Source organism: Natator depressus, chromosome 3, assembly GCF_965152275.1.
Source record: "Natator depressus isolate rNatDep1 chromosome 3, rNatDep2.hap1, whole genome shotgun sequence".
Taxonomy (NCBI): Eukaryota; Metazoa; Chordata; order Testudines; family Cheloniidae; genus Natator; species Natator depressus.
The window spans coordinates 124328798-124348914 of record NC_134236.1 but is presented as its reverse complement, the minus strand read 5'-3'; the positions used below and the strand labels follow the sequence as shown (position 1 = coordinate 124348914).

The 20117-nt window shown below is 46.8% G+C and overlaps 1 protein-coding gene and 1 long non-coding RNA gene across 3 annotated transcripts in view; one reads left to right on the top strand and one right to left on the bottom strand.

Annotated features, from left to right (window-relative positions):
• Positions 1-1681: 1681 nt before the first annotated feature.
• LOC141984067 (uncharacterized) lies at positions 1682-4265 on the top strand. Of its 2 annotated transcripts, XM_074947003.1 has the most exons (3): positions 1682-1841; positions 2517-3072; positions 3761-4265. In XM_074947003.1, the coding sequence occupies exons 2-3, from the start codon at positions 2670-2672 to the stop codon at positions 4117-4119; spliced, it is 762 nt and encodes a 253-aa protein (XP_074803104.1). In that variant the 5' UTR covers positions 1682-1841; positions 2517-2669; the 3' UTR covers positions 4120-4265. The 2 variants fall into 2 exon arrangements, with proteins under 2 accessions (XP_074803104.1, XP_074803105.1); XM_074947004.1 differs by lacking the exon at positions 1682-1841 and having other exon boundaries at positions 2513-3072.
• A 10336-nt stretch (positions 4266-14601) lies between these two features.
• The window catches only part of LOC141984069 (uncharacterized), a 160339-nt gene continuing 154823 nt past the window's right edge, over positions 14602-20117 (bottom strand). The window contains exon 4 of the long non-coding RNA XR_012638634.1: positions 14602-14631. This is a non-coding gene — a long non-coding RNA (uncharacterized LOC141984069). The remainder of the gene's footprint in view (positions 14632-20117) is intronic.

Genomic DNA, 20117 nt, shown 5'->3' with positions numbered 1-20117 from the left:
CAATACCTCATGGTAGACACTACAAGTGCCTTGTCACCACTTAGGATTTTACAGCTAGAAAGCTATCCCCCTGTTAGTTACCTTGCTGTTAAAAAAAAAAAAAGACCCAAACAACTTTGTGTCAGTGACGACAAAGCCTGAGAGGCTGCCTCCTCCAGCATCATTGCCACTCGCTGGACCAGCTGACAGGCAAAATTCACCCCTGAGCAAACTGTACACTCAAGGCCCTTTGTCCACACTGTGACAGGCTAACAATATCCTTTAATACCCTGGACACACCGTATGGAATTAAGATAGCCTTTATTGAATTAAGCTAAACCTTATTGAATTAGGGTTAATACCTTTGGGGTATACTGTATTAAAAATGCAATTGTGTCAGGGTTATTGTGGCACTGTAAGTACCTTCTCTAGTCGGGAGCGGGGGAATGCTAATGAACTTCATCTGTTATCAACCCTTTAAAGTCATACCCTGGAGGGATACACATATACTAGTTCGAACTGGATTCTCCACAGACTAAGGAAAGGACTTTTGGATAAACGGCTTGAGTTTAAACTGACTCAAGGCCTTCTTCTTGGTCCACGGAGGGCCCCAATCCTTTGGGTAGGGTTGGAAAGCCTGGACCTGCCAAAGTCCATGGTACGATGAACTCTGGTAAGCATATTAGTATGTGTGTAGGGTCTTTTAATATGTTTTCACCATAATTTTTTTTTTACTTTTGGAATAAAGGAGGCTAGAAAGACCTGGGAGGTAACTGCAGCAATCTCTCTGTTATCGGTCTTTGAAGAAAAAAGAAAGCAGGTCTGTTCAGGCAGGCTGTCTTTGCTTGGAAATACAAGGCAGGGAACTGTAGAGCCTGGAAATATCCTAGTTAGAGGGAGTGAGATGAGGTCTTCACGCAAAAGAGTCAACAACAAGGGAGCCAGAATCCGAAGAGTGGGTGCCCTTGCTGGACCACTGGGGGAAATACAGGTGCAGTTTCCCTGAACTGTGACATACTCAAGGAGAGATTTTCATGTAATGGTACCTGTGCTCCAGGAGCAGCATGGAGCCAGGACAGGCAGGGAGCCTGCCTCAGCCCGACTGCACCGCCGACTGGGAGCCGCATGAGGTAAGTGCCGCCCTGCTGGATCCTACACCCCGAACCCTCTGCCCCAGGTCGGAACCCCCTCCTGCACCCAAACTCCTTCCCAGAACCTGCACCCCACACCCCCTCCTACACCGCAACGCCCTGCCCCAGCCCTAAGCCCCCTCCTGCCTTCCAAACCCTCGGCCCCAGCCCAGAGACCCCTCCTGAACCCCAAACCCTTCATCCCCAGCCCCACCCCAGAGCCCGCACCCCCAGCTGGAGCCCTCACCCCCCTCCTCCACCCCAACCCCCTGCCCCAGGCCATTGAAAGTGAGTGAGGGTGGGTGAGAGTGAGCGACTGACAGAGAAAGGGAGGCTGGAGTGAGTGGGGGTGCGGCCTCAGATAAGTGGCTGGTGCAAGGGTGTTCAGTTTTGTGCAATTAGAAAGTTGGCAACCCTAATTAGGCCTCTGACCTGCAAGCCTCATGAGACACCCATGGCAGCTCAAGCAGACCCGGAGACTAATGTTAAAGCTGAAACCAAATGTTTTAACATTTGTGAATTAAATTGTTTCTGAAGTTTCGGTATTTTGACTTTTTGCCCCTATCCAGAACAAAGCTAAATGCTAGAACACTGGACTTTCCTGCAGAATGGTAATTCTGATTTTTGGTCAACTCCACTTAAAGGTTGAATCTGAATATCAGTCTTCCTCATGACGCCGCACGTTTGCAACTGGCATATGCTGCTTCCTCTAGCACTGCATTGTTCTTCCCAGTAAGTATCCACCATAACCTCTTTTTCCCTCAGCCATGAACTGCTTTATCATATAAGGGCTCCTATCACTCAGAAGTTCCAATCACTTTAGACATTGTGTTTGGGAAGAAGGGATGCATCAGCTAAATTTGAACCAAATCAATGACCTAACTCAAAATGTTTCAATTGGATAAAAACCTTAGGAAATAAGCAATTATGAAGGTAGAATGCCAAAACTAGATTTGAAAGGTTGCTGAACTGTGTCCAGAAAAGATCAGAGGAAATGAAAATGACTCTCTGAGGCCTTGTGTACACTGGCAAGCCTCTGTGCACTAAAGCCGCTTTCGGCAGTGTAACTCCCGAGGCGTACACTCCGCCGAGCCGCTTAGCACGCAGAAACTGCGCAGTTGCAGCGCTGTAAAACACCACCCCGATGATAGGCGTGCGGCGCTCTGCGCCGGGGGCACAGCGCCGCGGTGCCAGTGTAGACACCCTGGTGGATTACAGCGCTGCGATTGGCCTCCGGGAGGTGTCCCACAATGCCTGTTCTTGCCTCTCTGGTCATCGGTTTGAACTCTACTGCCCTGCCCTCAGGAGATCAACCCTCATCCCCACCCTTTAAATTCCTTGGGAATTTTGAAAGTCCCCTTCCTGTTTGCTCGGTGACGCGTCAGTGGTCTCAGCACATCTTTCCAGGTGGCCATGCCTGCTCCACACACCAGGCGATCCCCCGCTTGGAGCAATGCCGAGCTGCTGGACCTCATCAGCATTTGGGGAGAGGAGGCTGTCCAGTCCCAGCTGCACTCCAGCCATAGGAATTATGATACCTACGGACAGATGTCATGATGCATGATGGAAAGGGACCATGACCGGGACACATCAGAGTACAGGGTCAAAGTGAAGGAGCTGCAGAGCGCCTACCACAAGGCGCGGGAGGCAACCCACCACTCCGGTGCTGTGCCCATGAGCTGCCGATTCTACAAAGAGCTGGACATGATATTCAGTGGCGACTCCACCTCCACTGCGAAGGCCACCGTGGATACTTTGGTGGCTCGCATGCCAGTCGAGAGTGGACCAAGCCAGGAGGAGGAAATCTTGGACGAGAATGTGGAGGGGGAGGGAGACCCAGAGGCACAGGATGACTTGGAGGTCAGAGATGCATGCAGCCCAGAGCTTTTCTCTACCCCAGAGGAGGCTAGACAGTCACAGCTGTCGGATCTTGGCAAAGTACAAACAAGAGAGCAGGCCCCTGGTAAGTGGCTTTGATTTTGGGAATCGCTGAAGCGAGTTGTTGGGGGCAGGAGGATTGCAGAAAGCAGGCTTGTGTCTCTATGATGCGCGTATCACCACATACCTAGTCTGAGTGGCAGAACAGGGTGTTGATTGACTTCATGGGAATCTGCCTAAGAGATCTCCAGAAACTCTCGTGGAGATACTGGGCAATATGCTGCTACAGGTTCTTTGGCAGAGCTGCTTTGTTTCTTGCCCCATTAAGAGTAACTTTCCCACGCCACTCTCCTGTCACTGCGGGGGGGGAGGGGGCGGAAACAGGACCACTGTTGCACACAGGTGAGCCGCATAAGGGCCAGGGCGGAAGCTGCAGTCTTAGAGAAGACTCTCCCTTGATCCCCTGCTCACCCTCAATCTTCCATTATGAACACAGCCTGTAGAAAATGTGGGGACAGGAATGATTATAAAGCCCCCCCTACAGTGCTAGCTCTCCCCAAGAGCCACATGCCCAGCATACAGTACAGTCCTGGAACACTGATTTCCTCTGCCCCTGAGGTTACTCACCATTTTGGGGGTCTTGTGGCTCATGTGTGCTGGCCTGGGGTCAGCCAGTTAGTGACAGGTATGTGAAGAGTAGCTGTGTTTTAAATCAGTGGTCTGTATGTTGCAAACAATATGCTTCTGTAAAATGTTGCATTTTGGCATCACAGATATGACCTTGGGAGCCCAGCCTCCCTCTTTGTTATCACCAGCTGAACGGCTGCGCAGAATTAGAAAGCGGCCAAGAAGAACTAAGGAGGACTTTTTGTGTGAGGTCATGATGCACTCTGCAGCCAAAAAACAAGAATTGAAGGAGTGCTGGGACAGAGAGAAAAGGGATCGAAAGGAGAACGCAGCGCACCAGAACGAAGCCATGGAGCGACTCTTAAATGTTATGGAGCGCCAAGCGGATGCACTCCAGGCAATACTAGCACTGCAAACTGAGCAGCTCCACACACGCCCTCCCCTGCAGCCACTGTCACAAAACTCTTTCCCATGCGCCCCCCCAGACACTGCCAACACACTCTGATCAACCTCCTGGCTCCAGTCTGTACCCGCCGTATTCCACTCCTGCCCTGTCACAGTCCAGCCCTGGGGACTCCCAGTACCCCCTGCACCCAACACCTGTTCCCCAGCCGTTTAGCCCTGCTGAAGTACAGTACCCGCTGCACTGTACTCCAAAGGAGAAGGTTGGATATGATACCTGCACATACACAAATCTTTAACCGTCCCGGGACCCCACCTCCTCCTGGGACTCTCCCTTCCCCCATCCCTCAGTGCTGATGTGGTTTTTTTTGTCTGTCTCTCTTCTCTGATTGTTGTTTTTTAATAAAAGAATGGTTTTGGTTTGAAAGCGATCTTTATTTCAGTCATTGAAAGCAAACAGAGCCCTACAAAGCAACAGGCAGTTTTCTTAAACGTTCACCCTGCATCGTCCGCACCAATCACAATCACCTCCCAGCATTACAAGCACTGCACTCCTGAGCATAGCAACAAATATTAGTGGCTTTCAGCTTCAAATTGCTGCCTCAAGGCATCCCCGATCCTTATGGCCCCGCACTGCGCCCTTCTAATAGCCCTGGTCTCTGGCTGTTCAAATTCAGCCTCCAGGCACTGAGCCGCAGCGGTCCAGCCCTGAGTGAAGCTTTCACCCTTCCCTTCACAAATATTATGGAGTGTACAGCACGCCGCTATAAGCATAGGAATATTGTCATCGACCAGGTCCAGCCTCCCATATAGGCAGCATCAATGGGCCTTTAAATGGCCAAAAGCACACTCAACAGTCATTCTACACTTGCTCAGCCTGTTGTTGAACTGCTCCTTGCTGCTGTCAAGGTGCCCCGTCTATGGCTTCATAAGCCATGGCTTTACGGAGTAGGTGGGGTCTCCCAGGATCACAATGGGCATTTCAACTTCCCCTACAGTGATCTTCTGCTCCGGGAAGAAAGTCCCGGCTTGCAGCTTCCTGAACAGGCCAGTGTTCCAAAAGATGAATGTGACATGCATCTTTCCGGACCAGCCTGCGTTAATGTCCATGAAACACCAGCGATGATCCACAAGTGCCTGGAGAACCATTGAGAAATACCCCTTCCGATTAATGTACTCAGTAGCTAGGTGGTCTGGTGCCAGAATTGGAATGTGCATGCCATCTATCACCCCTCTGCAGTTAGGGAAGCCTATTTGTGCAAAGCCATCCACAATGTCATGCACGTTGCCCAGAGTCACAGTCTTTCGGAGCAGGATGCAATTAATGGCCCTGCACACTTCTGGTCAACATGAGTCCAACGGTTGACTTTCCCACTGCGAACTGGTTAGTGACCAATCGGTAGCAGTCTGGAGTAGCCAGCTTCCACAGTGCAATTGCCACACGCGTCTCCAACAACAGGGCTGTGCTCAATCTCGTGTCGTTGCACCGCAGGGTGGGGGCGAGCTCATCACACAGCCCCATGAATGTGGCTTTCCTCATCCAAACGTTCTGCAGCCACTGCTTGTCATCCCAGACGTGCATGACAAGGTGATCCCACCACTCAGTGCTCATTTCCTGAGCCCAAAAGCAGCGTTCCACTGTTCTCGGCACCTCCATGAATCCCACAAGCAATCTCATGTCGTAGCTACTACGCGTGGCGAGATCAATGTCACACTTCTCTTGCCTTTGTAGTGTCAGGAATAACTCCACTGCCACTCGTGATGTGTTGATCAGAGCGAGCAGCATATTGGTCAGCAGTTCGGGATCCATTCCTGCAGCCTGAAGAGGCAGAGTGCAGAGTACACAAACTGTTGAAAGATGGTGCCACATGTGGATGGAAGCAGAGGGATTGCTGGGATGCGAAGCAATGCATCACGGGGCATTGGGAAAGGACCCAGGCTGCCCCGCGACCCCCTCCACCTTCCCACAACTCTTAGCGGCAGAAGAGGAAGAGGTGCTTTGTGGGATAGCTGCCCAGAGTGCACCACTCTGAATACTGCTGCAAGTGTGAACACGCTACTGTGCAGGCAGCTGCCAGTGTGAACACACAACAGCGGTTTCCCTTCAGCGCTCTCTGAGTGGCGCTGTAACGGCCGGCGCTGTAACTCTGCCAGTGCACACATACCCTAAGAGTGGCTTCTAATAGGTATGTTTTAGAGTAGTCTCTTCTAAAACCTCTGTATCTTCATTTCTATCATGCAGTTTGGTTGTGAATATTATTAATTATATTCTGCTAAAATAATCTTTGGGAATAGAGTTATTTATACTATGACAAGAGGTTTCGATTTACGGACAGGCTTCCTTCTGAATTAAAAGAACTAAAATCAATAATGAATGACAGGCAGCTCACACTTCTGAAAAAGTAGAATTCGATGCATCGGACACAGCAGCACTTACCATGGCTACATCTGTGGCGATGTGGAGATCGTTCTGGCTCCAAGCGTCAGGGTTACCCAGCGAGATCCAAATCACAATCACAGACCTTCCCTTGGAGGGCAGTAAACTTTTTAATTCAAAGATGGATGAGGCCCAGCAGACAATCCTTTGCCTCTTCCACAGCTGTGGCAATACTTAGCATATTTCTCCTGGCAGCAAATATGACACTGTTGCAGGCCCAGCAGAAAGTTTCTCCAAGGATCTTTTTCCAGCCATCCCCACCTTTTGACAACCACCTCTCTTGTCAGGAATCCTGAAATGGGGTCACCTCAGACCTATGGGTCTTGGAGATTGTCAGCAAGGAGTATTGCATTCAATTCCAGGCCCTTCCTCCCCACTCCCGTTTTTCCCCATCCCTTTTCAGTGACCCCTCTCATGAGATACTGTTGAAACAGGAAGTGTCACACTGCCTGGAGTGGCTCACAACCGTGAGTGCCCTACCTCAGGGCAGACTGTCAGAAATAGGGCACACACCCCAAACTGGTGGTCAGAGGAGAATTAAGATTTACTGGGGCCCTGGGCAAAAAAGAACATTTGGTCCCCTCACTGCCCCCTTCACCATGGGGCCCCGCCCCCTGCTCCTCCTATTCCCCCTGAGATCCTGCCTCCTGGTCAGGCTGGAAGCAGAGCCAGGCCATAGCAAGAGCTGCCCAGGGAGCCTGGGCTGCTGTGAAGGGCCCCAGACCCTCCACCTGCCATGGGTGGTGTGCCCCAGAGGGTGGGACATAGTCCAGAGACTGCTCTCGGGCACCTCATCTCACCCTCAGGGGAAAAGGAGGAGCGGTGTTCTGGTGCTGGTGACCCCCCGAACTTCTACACAGGTTCCAGTACTCCTGAAGCCCAAAGAAGAAATTCACCTGTGGTGGGAGAAGAATGCTGACTGGAGATGCTGCTGTGCATACAGCTGCTTACCTGGGCTGCTTTTTTGAACTAGACCCAAGGTTGCAGCATTCAACCCCACTGTGCAGTGTAGTCTGAATGACACATCTTGCTGCAAACTAGCTCCCTCTGGCCCTGCCTTTCCCTGGCAGCTGGATGGTGTTGGCAGAGGGGATTTACTCTCTCACTCTGTCCTCCCAATGACATGGTGGCTTCTCTGCATGATGCCCCCTTTATGCTGGGAGAGGCAAGCCCTATGGGGGGGCGCCAGAAGCAGGGGGACCAGGAAGGTGATGCCACTTTTTAAACAAAAGAAACCTGCCTTAGGGGCAGGTGAGAGCAGGGATCGCTGCATCATCAGCACCCTCTGCTGCTCAGCCGGGGCCACCAGGCCGTGTGTGGGGCTGCAGCTCCCAGGCCCAGTGCCGCAGGTGGCAGACTTCCGGGCAGAGGGAGCCCGGCTCTCCAGGGGGAGAGGTTGCAGCATCAGGAGACGGAGGGGATGGATGCAGTTTTTTGGGGGAATTGCCCCCAAATAGGGGTGAGGCTTGGGGGGGTGCATGCAGGGTATCATGCCACTGTCTTCCCCCCTCTCTCCCCACCCCCGATTTCTGCCCTGCTTGGCCTGTAAGGGAGAGGGGGGAGAAGGAGGGAAGGGGGTCGGGGGGAAGAGGCAGTGGGGAAGGGGGGATTGGATAGGGCAGGGGGAAGAGAATGGGGGGGAGGGGGCAGTGGGGAAGGGGGATGCGATAGGTTTGGGGGGAAGAAAAGGGGATACGGGAATAGGGGAGTGGGGGGAAAAAGGGGATGGGGTGGGGAGAGGCACTTTTTGCCTGAGTGGCTGCAGTTCCTGCACTCAGGTTGCCACAGCAGCCTCCCCCTCCCCCCACCCCCCATTAAGCGGTCCCTCCTAGACAGCACAGGGTACCCAGGCTTCTGCCAGGGCTCGGGGGGGTGCCCAGGCTTGGGACTTCAGGGGCACCAGAACAGAGGGGACCAGGGGGCTGTGCCCTCCCAATTTTTACCTACCTTAAGAGCAAACGACAGGGAAGAGGAGGCAGAGAGGAACAAGTGCAGGGCGGGGCCTCCGGGGAAACGAGGTGCAGGGGCGAGGCCTTGGTGGAAGGGGCAGAGGAGGGGTGGGGCCATGGTTTGGGCACCAGCAATCCCCCCACTTCTAAGGAGCTTCCGGCACTCCTGAAGCCCCTGCCAGGGCTTGGGGTACTCGAGGCCAGGGCTTCAGCCCCACACCTTCTGCAGGGGCTTGCGGAATCTGTTTTTCCAGGGGCCCCCAAGTTGGCCAGGGCCCATGTGTTAATCTGCCACTGCTGGTAGTATGTTCTATAATTAGATTTCACCAAACCATGAACAAATATGAACTCCTGGATCACTGTTACAGTTTTATCATGCAGTCACAGGCAGTCCTCTTCGGGCTTGTCTACATTACCCCCCGGATCGACGGGCAGTGATCGATCCAGCGGGGGTCGATTTATCGCGTCTAGTATAGATTAGTATAGACATGATAAACTAACTAGTACAGTACGATAAATCGACTGCTGAGCACTCTCCTGTCGACTCTGGTACTCCACCGGAGCAAGAGGCGCAAGCGGAGTTGATGGGGGAGCTTCAGCAGTCGACTCACTACAGTGAAGACACTGCGGTGAGTAGATCTAAGTAACTTAGATTGATCGATCCCCCCCCGCCCCCCGGCCAAGTGTAGACCAGACCTTAGACACTCCAGTTTATCCTGCAGCCCAGACAAACTAGACTTAGTGATAATGGTCACTTATTCCAAAAATCATACTACATTTAGGTTGCTTCCAATCCCAAGAGACCAGTCACCTACCCCCAGATTAATTGGAACCCTAAATCGATCCTACACCAAGGACAATGCCTGTAGCCAATCCTGAAATAAACAATCCAAAGGTTTAGTAACTAGGAAAAAGGAAACAGAATTATTTACAAGTTTAAGCAAGCAAACATATACAAACATATGAGTTACTATCCAAATCCTATGAGTGACAGTGTTGTAGTGATCTGTCTATTCAAAGTGTCTTTCAGGGCAGACCCAGGAGGCAGCCCCTGGAGACCTTTTGCTTCCAGTTAGAGTCTCTGGCCCTTCAGAGTTCAAACAGCCAAAAGGTGCAGTTTCTTCTTGTCAGGGATTTTTATCCGGTTCCCCCAGAGTTCAAGATGATGGGCCCAGTATTTCCTCTTCATGAGTGAAGGGGGAGCAATCAACAAAGTATTTTGTCCTCTGATGTTCCACAGTGGTTTGTCTGATGTCTATGGGCTTTCTTTTGTTGGGCAGGAGATAACACCTCCTGTGGCAAAATAGCATTTCACGCTTGGTAATGTTTCTCTCCTGACTGTGAGGGTTTACAATTTCAGAGCGAACACTGTTACACTTACATTGCAAACACTTAAATATTACCTTATAAAATGGGATATAGATATTATAAGTGAGATTAATACATGCAGCAATGTACAAGCATTTCATAGAATATAAACACTAAATACATTCTGATAAGATTAATGCAAAACTAACATACAGGTGACCAGGTCTGGTCTCCAGCTCGGAGGCTGTCAGTTCTTAGCTAATGCCTCCAGCCTGGGCAAAAGCTGGCAACTGGGCTGCCAGCATCACACCCCTCTCATGAGATACTGTTGAAACAAGAAATGGACTCCCTTCTACAACTCAGAGCAGAGGAGGACGTGCCCCCAGAGTTCTAGGGCAGGGGGTTTTATTCCCATTATTTTCTCATTACAAAGAAGAAATGGGGTTGGTGTCCTATTCCGGACCTTTGACATCTCAAAAATCCATCAGCCATTCTTCAAGTTCAGAATGATGACTGGCCTCCATAATCCTGTTGTTAGATGCTCAAGACTAGATCTATCTCAACCTTCAGGATGCTGATTTTCATCTATCCATATTTCTGGATCCCTGGAAGTGCCTGAGATTCCTAGTAGTAACATGTCACTACCAGTACAGGATCTGGCACTTTAGTCTTTCCAGAACATCAAGGGTGTTCATCAGGTGCTTGGCAGTTGTGGTAGCTCATTTAAAGAGACAGGGGAGTCAGGTGCATCCGTATCTCAGCAATTGTCTAATCCCAGGAAGATCACCCCACAGGTGATTGAGTGGATTCAAATAACCTTAACTCTTTGCCACACTGGGCCTCAAAGTAAGTTAACAAAGAAAAATCTATACTCCATACTCTGATTCAAAACACACCTCATAGGAGTCATGTTAGAGTCCACATGAGAGTGAGCTTATCTTCCACAAGAAAGATTTCAAGGTATAGTGAACTTCATCAATCAATTTCATGCTCACCCAAAGAAACCAATACGAGCATGCCTTTAGACTTCTGGCACATATGGTTTCATGTATCTAAATGACAGTTTGCCAGACTTCACTTGTGCACCATGCAAGGGTGGTTGAAATCAGTCAGTATATCTACCCAGGAAACACTGCATTCTGGCCACAGTCCTCCAAGAGGTCCTCTCCTTGTTAAACTAGTAGAAAGACTCACTTCAGGTGTGCCAAGGAGTACCCTTCTCTGCTTTTCTACCTACCAATATTTTGGTCATGGATGCCTCCATTCAAAGATGGGTTTCAGAGTAACAGCCATGTTAGTCTGTATTCGCAAAAAGAAAAGGAGTACTTGTGGCACCTTAGAGACTTACCAATTTATTTGAGCATAAGTTTTCGTGAGCTACAGCTCACTTCATCGGATGCATACTGTGGAAACTGCAGAAGACAGTTCTGCAGTTTCCACAATATGCATCCGATGAAGTGAGCTGTAGCTCACAAAAGCTTATGCTCAAATAAATTGGTTAGTCTCTAAGGTGCCACAAGTACTCCTTTTCATTCAAAGATGGGGGCTCATTTGGATAACCTTCAAACTCAGGGCCTGTGGTTCTGTCAGGAAGTACACAGGCACATAAACATCCTGGAACTCAGAGCCATCCATCTCACATACAACATTTCTATGGCTACTACATTCCAGTGCTGACAGACACCGCAGTTATGCATTCTGTCAACAGAGAAGGAGGAGTCATGACATTTTCCCTCTGTCAAAAGACCATTCATCTTTGTACTTGGTACATTTGCCACCAAAACATACTGCTGGCTCTGCATCTTCCAGGCACTCAAAATTAGTTTGCAGATCACTTCAGCAGCCAGTTCTCAGACAACCACAAGTGGCTGATCAAGGACTCAGTTTTGCCGAGGATATTTCACAAGTGGGATACCCATCAATAGACCTGTTTGCCACAGACCATAACAACAAATGCCTAGCACTTTTCTCTAGAGGGGGCTCTAATCTGGGTGCCCTGCCAGAGGCCTTGCTCATACCCTGGATAGCAGGACTAATGTATGTCTTACCCCTGATCCCCATGATACTGTGGGTCCTGATGAAATTGAAGCCAGGTGGTGGACTGATGGCCATGATAGCCCAAGGATGGGCCAGACAATTCTGGAATTTGGATGTGGTGAACCTTTCCAAACAGCCCCGCCACATCTCACCTGCTCTACCTCAGATAGTCTCATAAAATCGGTCAGTCCTGATTTTTGGGTCTTTTTCTTATATTGGCTCCTACCCCACACCCCCATTCCAATTTTTCACACTGCTGTCTGGTCACTCTAGTTGACATCCACTGAAAGAAGCTGATCAACTGAAGTTCAAAACATTGTGTTCCAAACCAGCAATACCTCAACTAGGCTACCTTATAAACCTAAGTGGAAGAGGTTTTATATTTGGGGATCTCAACATCAACTATCTTCCATGACAGCACCCACTCTAGCAATATTGTACTATTTAAGAGCCTTGAAAAAATCTGGACTTTCTTTCAGTTCCATGAGGGTCCTATATCAGTGATATCTGTGCACCATCTTCCTATCTAGGGTCATACAGTATTTTCCTATCCTAAGGTAGCAAGATTCCTTAGGGGTCTAATCCATGTTCCCTTCCCCTTTGCCAGTTCAGGAACCCTCTCCCTTTTGGAACCACAATACAGTACTAAGAGGACTGATGGATCGCCACTGTGAGACCACAACAAACCTGCTCCCTATACCATTTATTGATGAAGGCTGCTTTTTCAGTAGCCATTACATCAGATCAAAGAGTAGGGGAGATTCAGGCCCTCAGGACAGGTCCCCTTTATACAGTGTTTCATAAGGACAAGGTCACCCTCAGACCTCATCCTAAGTTCCTGCCCAAAGTTGTGTCAGAGTTCCATGTGAACGAGTCCACTGACCTGCCAGTGTCCTTCCCCAAGTCTCACTCAACCTCAGAGGATGCTAAACTTCACACACTTGACGTAGTAAGGGGATTATCATAAAAACCATCCAGGAGCACAGCAAGACTGTTCATGGCTTTTGCTGATAGGGTTAAGGGCCAAGCAATATCCTCACAGAGGTGATTATCAAAAAAGGGTCTCCATGGGGCACATTACGAGCTAGCAAAGTTAAATCCCCCTATCCACTTTGGAACTAATTCCACTACTTAGGCAGTCTAAGCTGCATGTTTGAAGAATGTCCCTATTTATGAATTTTGTAGGGCAGCTACATGGAGTTCAAGCCATACTTTCACATTAGTCTTTAGTGAAGGCTATTTTAGTAGGCCTGTCCTACAGTCCTTGGTTAAGTTAGCAGGACTAGTAGCACTCACTTCTAAGCAAACAGAAATCTGCAGGCCACACAGACTCTGCTGGCCAGAAGGATCCAACCTTGCACACTTTGGGCATATGAACACCGAGAGCATAATCCATGTGGCTGACACATCTCAAAGAACCACAGTTACTGTAAGGAAGTAGCTGTTTTTTTCTGTGGTTGGTTTTTGTTTTGTTTGTTTCAGTTTCCGTTTACATCTGGAGACATCTTTCAAGAAATTTTCACTAACTATATGTTCCAGATTTCTGGCCTCTTTTATATATAGTTAATTCTGGCAGAATTTCAACAGCTTTACAGGGGTAATAATTTCACATGAAAACAGAGAGTCATCCGGTGTGTATAGTATAATATTTGTGGTGTTTTTTACACTCATATTATCATAACATTTCACCAATTACAATTTTATATGTCTTGTTTTCTCCCCTTTTTTTCTTTACGTTTGTTTTTATTTCTGCTCGTTATGTTATGAGGGTTTTTCCAGTGTTTTATTATATAATATATACATTTTATATGTCAATTTGTACAAACATTCAATATTATTCGTTTGTTACATTTCTTTCTTTCTTTAGAGGGGGAGGTGTTTGTTTTTATGAAAGTAATAAAATATTTGAACATAAAAGAATTTCAATAGAGCTATTCTCATTTCAGTGAAGACAGCTGATATGGGAATGGCACAGACAAGCAAGCATATCTCTGTCTCTCTTTCCAGTTTCCAAGTCAATAGAGTTCTCAACCATTTGGGGAAGCTTCACCAGGAACATGGAAACATCAGGGCGAAAATTTCAAACTTGTCAGCTTTAAATTAGGCACTTCAATTCGTGCATAGGCACCTAAACAAAATGGGCTATTTTTCAGAGGTGCTGAGCACCCACAACTCCTACTGAAGTCAATAAGAGTTTTGGTGATCAGCACCTCAAAATAATCACGCCAATTTCAGGACTGGAGGCCCCAGAAAGAAAAGACAACTTAGAACCAACATTCAGATCTGCTTATTCCTGTGATACCATCAACATCCACCTGCCAGACTGCTTCAGAGACCAAGTCTCCCTCAGATACCCAGAGTAAATATGCCTCTCTTCATGCTGGGCAAGAAATGAGGACTGTCCCTTCCCTGAGAAATACCATCTCTGTTCCATTTCTCCAATTTCTCTCAATAAAGTTGGAAAAATAGGCAAGAATGAATGGCAGATGAAGCTGAGATGAGAGTCAGTCGAAGAGGTGCAACTATCTGGATGTTATTTTCCCATTAGAGGAGCAAAGAAATGCAAGAAGAAGAAAACATATAGGAATGACAGCCCCTGAAATAAATTACCAATGGGACATATATAACAGGAAACCCAGAAACATTTTTACCGGCCAAGACCATGTCAGAACTGGGGACTTTGTCAGGTGCTCAGATGCTGAGAAGAACCAGATAGATGGATGGATGCATCCTGCACTGAAGAATTAAATATAAATTTGGAAGAAGGATTACTGCTTCCGTAAGTGAGAACTAACCTCAGAATTTACAATTTCCAAAACAGCCTGCATGAGATGGTGGAATCTTTTCACTCTCTGCTCTTTTTAAATGTTCCGTTTAGTTATTCCTGCAGGAATATAAAAAAAAAAATCCATTTAGAGAACGCTCAATGCACTGAGCAATGTGTATAACCTGAAGCAATAAAATACATGCACCCTCTCAGTTAACGTAATTAGTACTGCCTATTAACTAGGCCAATAATGCAAGCAAGCAAAATATGAGACAGAATATCATATGAAACAAAAACATGGTCATAGGTGGGGGGGAGGGGGAAGAAAAGAAAAAGAATGACCATAGTTTTATACTCCCAAACTCCAATCTTAAAGAATCAGTATTATCATTTTTGGCTAGTTGTGTAAAAAGCAGCCTGAAGAAGAATACTGACAGCAAGATGGAATGTGGATCTGAAGAGGTCAAGCCTGGGGCTTGCCAATAGATTTCCTGGAGGTCCTGCAGACTAACCCAAGGATGAGGAATGTATGCGGGGGCAGGGAGGGAACAGGTAGGGAAAGGCAGAGAGATGGGGGAGGTGCGGGAGGGTCTATGAACACAGATAGGGAACAAGACAGGGATGCAATAGAGGTTTGGAAGTGGCGGAAGAATAACGCTAAATTCCTCAAAGTCCATGAAGTGAGAAAACACCCCACATGACAGCTGAACAGAGGCAACGCACAGAAAATAAAATACCCATTCATCATCGTGTCAGGGAAGTAGCTAGTTAATTGAATAAAGAGTTTGAAAACCCCAGTGAAACACCCTGAGCTCAGCTGGTAATTATTTTCAAGCACCTGACCTACTACAGCCATGATTAACATCTAACGGAGCCATAGTCATACAATCAAACATTCAGAATGCTACTCATGTTTAAACAGCTTCCAGTGAAGATGACACAGCCCTATTAAAGGCATGTGCATATTCCCCACAGAATCCTCAGGGCTCGTTCAAGTCTTTATCCACAATCTTGGCTGCCAACTTCCTCTTTACAGTTCTCATCCCTTATTTTCCCTGGGAACCTAATAAATGAAACATTAGCCCAGCAGATTTATTCTTTCCTGTTAGAAGAAACGGATTTTGGCAGAGTTGGTAAATAACTGGTGTATATGCAGCCTCTTTCACAAACAGCTTTTCTTCCAGTTATTTATTTATTTATTTTTAATCCTGACCATGCGTTATTGCCTCAGTTTGGGAGAGAAAGGAAGTCTTTGTTCTCCCATTAGCTGTCCCTTTCCTGGCAGTACAGGCAAATTTTAATACTCTCAACTGCAGAAATCAGCAAAAGGACTTGAAGTTGGACCTCCATCAGCATCTAGGGGAGTTCTCCATGTCTGTAGCAGCCCTCTGTTCCCAATGTTTTGGCCTTCCCTTTTCAAAAGGCCCCACATTAGACTCCCTTTTCTTCAGAGTCCACTGATGTTATTCCAGGTGTTATTGGGGATAGGGGATGCTAACGCAATATTCTGTATTCAACTATTACACTTCTCTTCTTCCTGCACCTCAGCTTAGCTCTTTGCTGACACACAGGCCAGAGTTTTGTCTTTTTGGACTTTTCAGACAGCATTACACAGAATTAAACCTCAGGCCTATTGTACGTAAAACCATGATAAATGGATGTTAACATTCCTAGTCAATTTAAAAGAGAGAGAACCATACATTTGCATAGTAAAACAAACATTTTTAGTGCACATAAAAGACATTGCAAATAGTATAAAACTGTAAATAGCACTTGGAATACTATGAATAACTTTTAAACAAAAAGAAAAGGAGTACTTGTGGCACCTTAGACACTAACAAATTTATTTGAGCATAAGCTTTCGTGAGCTACAGCTCACTTCATTGGATGCATTCAGTGGAAAATACAGTGGGGAGATTTTATATACACAGAGAACATGAAACAATGGGTGTTACCACACACACTGTAACAAGAGTGATCAGGTAAGTTGAGCTATTACCAGTAGGAGAGCGGCAGGGTGGGGGTGGGGGAACCTTTGTAGTGATAATCAAGGTGGGCCATTTCCAGCAGTTGACAAGAACGTGTGAGGAATAGTTGCGGGGGGGGGGGGGGGGACACAAGTGATGCTGCTTTTCCACAATTTCAGCCTGTGCATGTCGGTAGCCCAGAAGTTACTACTACAGGACAGGCCCAACAAAGAAAATAACAGAACACCACTAGCCATCACCTTCAGCCCCCAACTAAAACCTCTCCAACGCATCATCAAGGATCTACAACCTATCCTGAAGGACGACCCATCACTCTCACAGATCTTGGGAGACAGGCCAGTCCTCGCTTATAGACAGCCCCCCAACCTGTAGCAAATACTCACCAGCAACCACACACCACACAACAAAAACACTAACCCAGGAACCTATCCTTGCAACAAAGCCCGTTGTCCACAGTGTCCACATATCTATTCAGGGGACACCATCATAGGGCCTAATCACATCAGCCACACTATCAGAGGCTCGTTCACCTGCACATCTACAAATGTGATATATGCCATTATGTGTCAGCAATGCCCCTCTGCCGTATACATTGGCCAAACTGGACAGTTTCTACGTAAAAGAATAAATGGACACAAATCAGACGTCAAGAATTATAACATTCAAAAACCAGTCAGAAAACACTTCAATCTCTTTGGTCACTCGATTATAGACCTAAAAGTGGCAATTCTTCAACAAAAAACCTTCAAAACAGACTCCAACGAGAGACTGCTGAATTGGAATTAATTTGCAAACTGGACACAATTAACTTAGGCTTGAATAAAGACTGGGAGTGGATGTGTCATTATACAAAGTAAAACTATTTCCCCATGTTTATTCCCCCCCGCCAACTGTTCCTCACACGTTCTTGTCAACTGCTGGAAACGGCCCACCTTGATTATCACGACAAAGTTTCCCCCTCCCCCCCCCCGCCCCGCTACTCTCCTGCTGGTAATAGCTCACCTTACCTGATCACTCTTGTTACAGCGTGTATGGTAACACCCATTGTTTCATGTTCTCTGTGTATATAAAATCTCCCCACTGTATTTTCCACTACGTGCATCCAATGAAGTGAGCTGTAGCTCACGAAAGCTTATGCTCAAATAAATTGGTTAGTCTCTAAGGTGCCACAAGTCCTCCTTTTCTTTTTGCAGATACAGACTAACACGGCTGCTACTCTGAAACCTTTTAAACAAAAGCTATTCGACAATAAATATACTGGTGTTTCTTATTCAGACTTCCCCACTTTTGTTTCTATTACCTATAGTAAAATGTAAGGTTTCAACATTAGAGCACAAGGTGGGTGAGGTACTATCTTTTTATTGGACCAACATCTGCTCATGAGAGAGACAAAATCTGAGTGACACAGAGCTCTTCTTCAGGTCTGGGAATGGTATTCCAAGCATCACAACTAAATGTATGGTGGTACAGATTATGTGCTAACTATTTATGCTAAACATTCTAAAGGACCATTTAAGGTAGAGTGGTCCATTAACACCACTGTAGTCATAGGACAAATACAGGCCTATCACCTGTGGGTGAACACTTTCACAAAATGATCACTCTATATTTGACCTCTCAATCTTCATCCTCAAGGGAAACCTGCACACAACACTTTAAAAAGATGAGCCCAGGAGCTCAAATTCATAACTCTGCTGGACACCAAAAATCATGGACTGATCAAAGACACTGGATTTATGGCTTATTACAACAATCTGTAACCCACTAATTCCCCCCTTATTTGTCCTATGACTACAGAGTTTTTAATGGGCCACTCTACCTAGAACGGTTCCCTAGAATACGTGCTAACTATTTTTGCTAAGCAATTTTTTCCACCTTGCATTTAGCTGTGATGCTTGGAGTACATTTCCCAGACCTGAAGAAGAGCTTTATGTGGCCCAAAAGCTTGTCTCTCTCATCAATAGAAGTTGGTTCAATAAACGATATTACCTCATCCACCTTGTCTATGTAATATCCTGCGACTGACATGGCTACACTGCATACAGGTTTCAACAGAACATTTTCAGCACACACACCAAGACACATCCCCCCTGATCTCCATTCAGAATTGATGTCTCAGTCTTTAAAGTGTGATGACCACAGTATACACTGTGTGTGTGAGGCAGTGTCACAGTCCTTTGAAACACGCCAGAATCCTGTCAGCAAAGAAACATGCTGGGGACCTCCCTAGCTAGCAGCAGACCAAGCCTTAGGTTAACAGCTGACTGGTCCTCTCATTTGCTGGTAAAACAGAAGTCTGCAGCCTGTATCCAAAATGGTACAGGGTTTGGGATCACCATACACAATAGCCATTTCTGGATCTCTGTAGGGCACCATCTTCGCCTCATAAGCCCAGCTAAGTCAAGCAAGAATTCATAAACCCTCACTTCATTATGTGCTGCCCCATTCTCTCTCTTTAACAGAGACACGTGTATGCTGCCATATAAAGCATGTAGGCTACACATTCATCTGCCAAAGCGATTTTGTCACGATTTTGTCGTGAGTCTCATGATAATTACTGTTTTCCTTAAAACCCCAGCTCCTGGAGTCAAGCTGACCTGTGATGATTTCAGCCTTCATTATGAAAGAAAAAGTAAATTTCTAGCCCTCGTGACTGTGGAGAAAGCTTCAAAAATGTGACCCCAGTGTATCCTACAGGCTCAAAATGCAGAAGGCAAATAAAAAGAACACCGAAGTGATTATTTTCAAATAATCTCATGATTTTAAAACCAGTCTTACGATTTTTGAACTTTTGGGGTTGGCAATACTGAAAGTGGGTCACTGGGCAGGCTCCCTTCCTGTGCAGGAACAAAGAACTCTAGGCCATTGCCTCTCACGCCGGTTTCATACCTGTGTAACACTACTGACTTTAATAGAGTTAATCCCCATTTGCACAAGTGTGAAGCAGAATCCACGGCACTCCCAGCCCCTGCCATGCCAGCGGCTCCAACTCAAGGCCAGAATATTAATTGGAAGTCTCCCCATAGTAATGTAATGCACTGCCACTAGACTACCAGGCACCGAGGCTAGAAATCCACTACATTTAGACATGTACCTGGAAACCAATATAGCACCCCAAACGCTAATATTGCATCAGGGAATTGGATCTAGCTTTAGAGCAGGAATATCCAGCACTATATTTTATCATGCTATTCTCTGATTGACATCTTTAGATGCTGCAGTGTTAGAGAGCACAGAGCTATGTTGGGGCTGAGTGATGGAAAGTCATTAATAAATATTTGCAGTGAGTTTTGTTACACTTTACCGATTTAGAGCATGTCCAGCCAGGCACTGTAAGACAATTAGAAGGTGCTTTTCTAAGAATGTTTTATGAGACACATAGGTGCTACTATTATATGGCAGGGCCACACCACAATGTAATGTCTGGTGAAGGCTGACGAGGACCAGTTGATGTTTTTCAATAGGGACAAACTGACTATCCATCTTATTTATAAGAAGATTTTTAACGACTGAAATGCACCATCAATAAACTGAACCAGGAAAATTTTCATTGGCTAACAAGAGAAAATAGGCCTGCCTCAAAATCTTAGGGCTGATTCACCACCGTGTCATGCC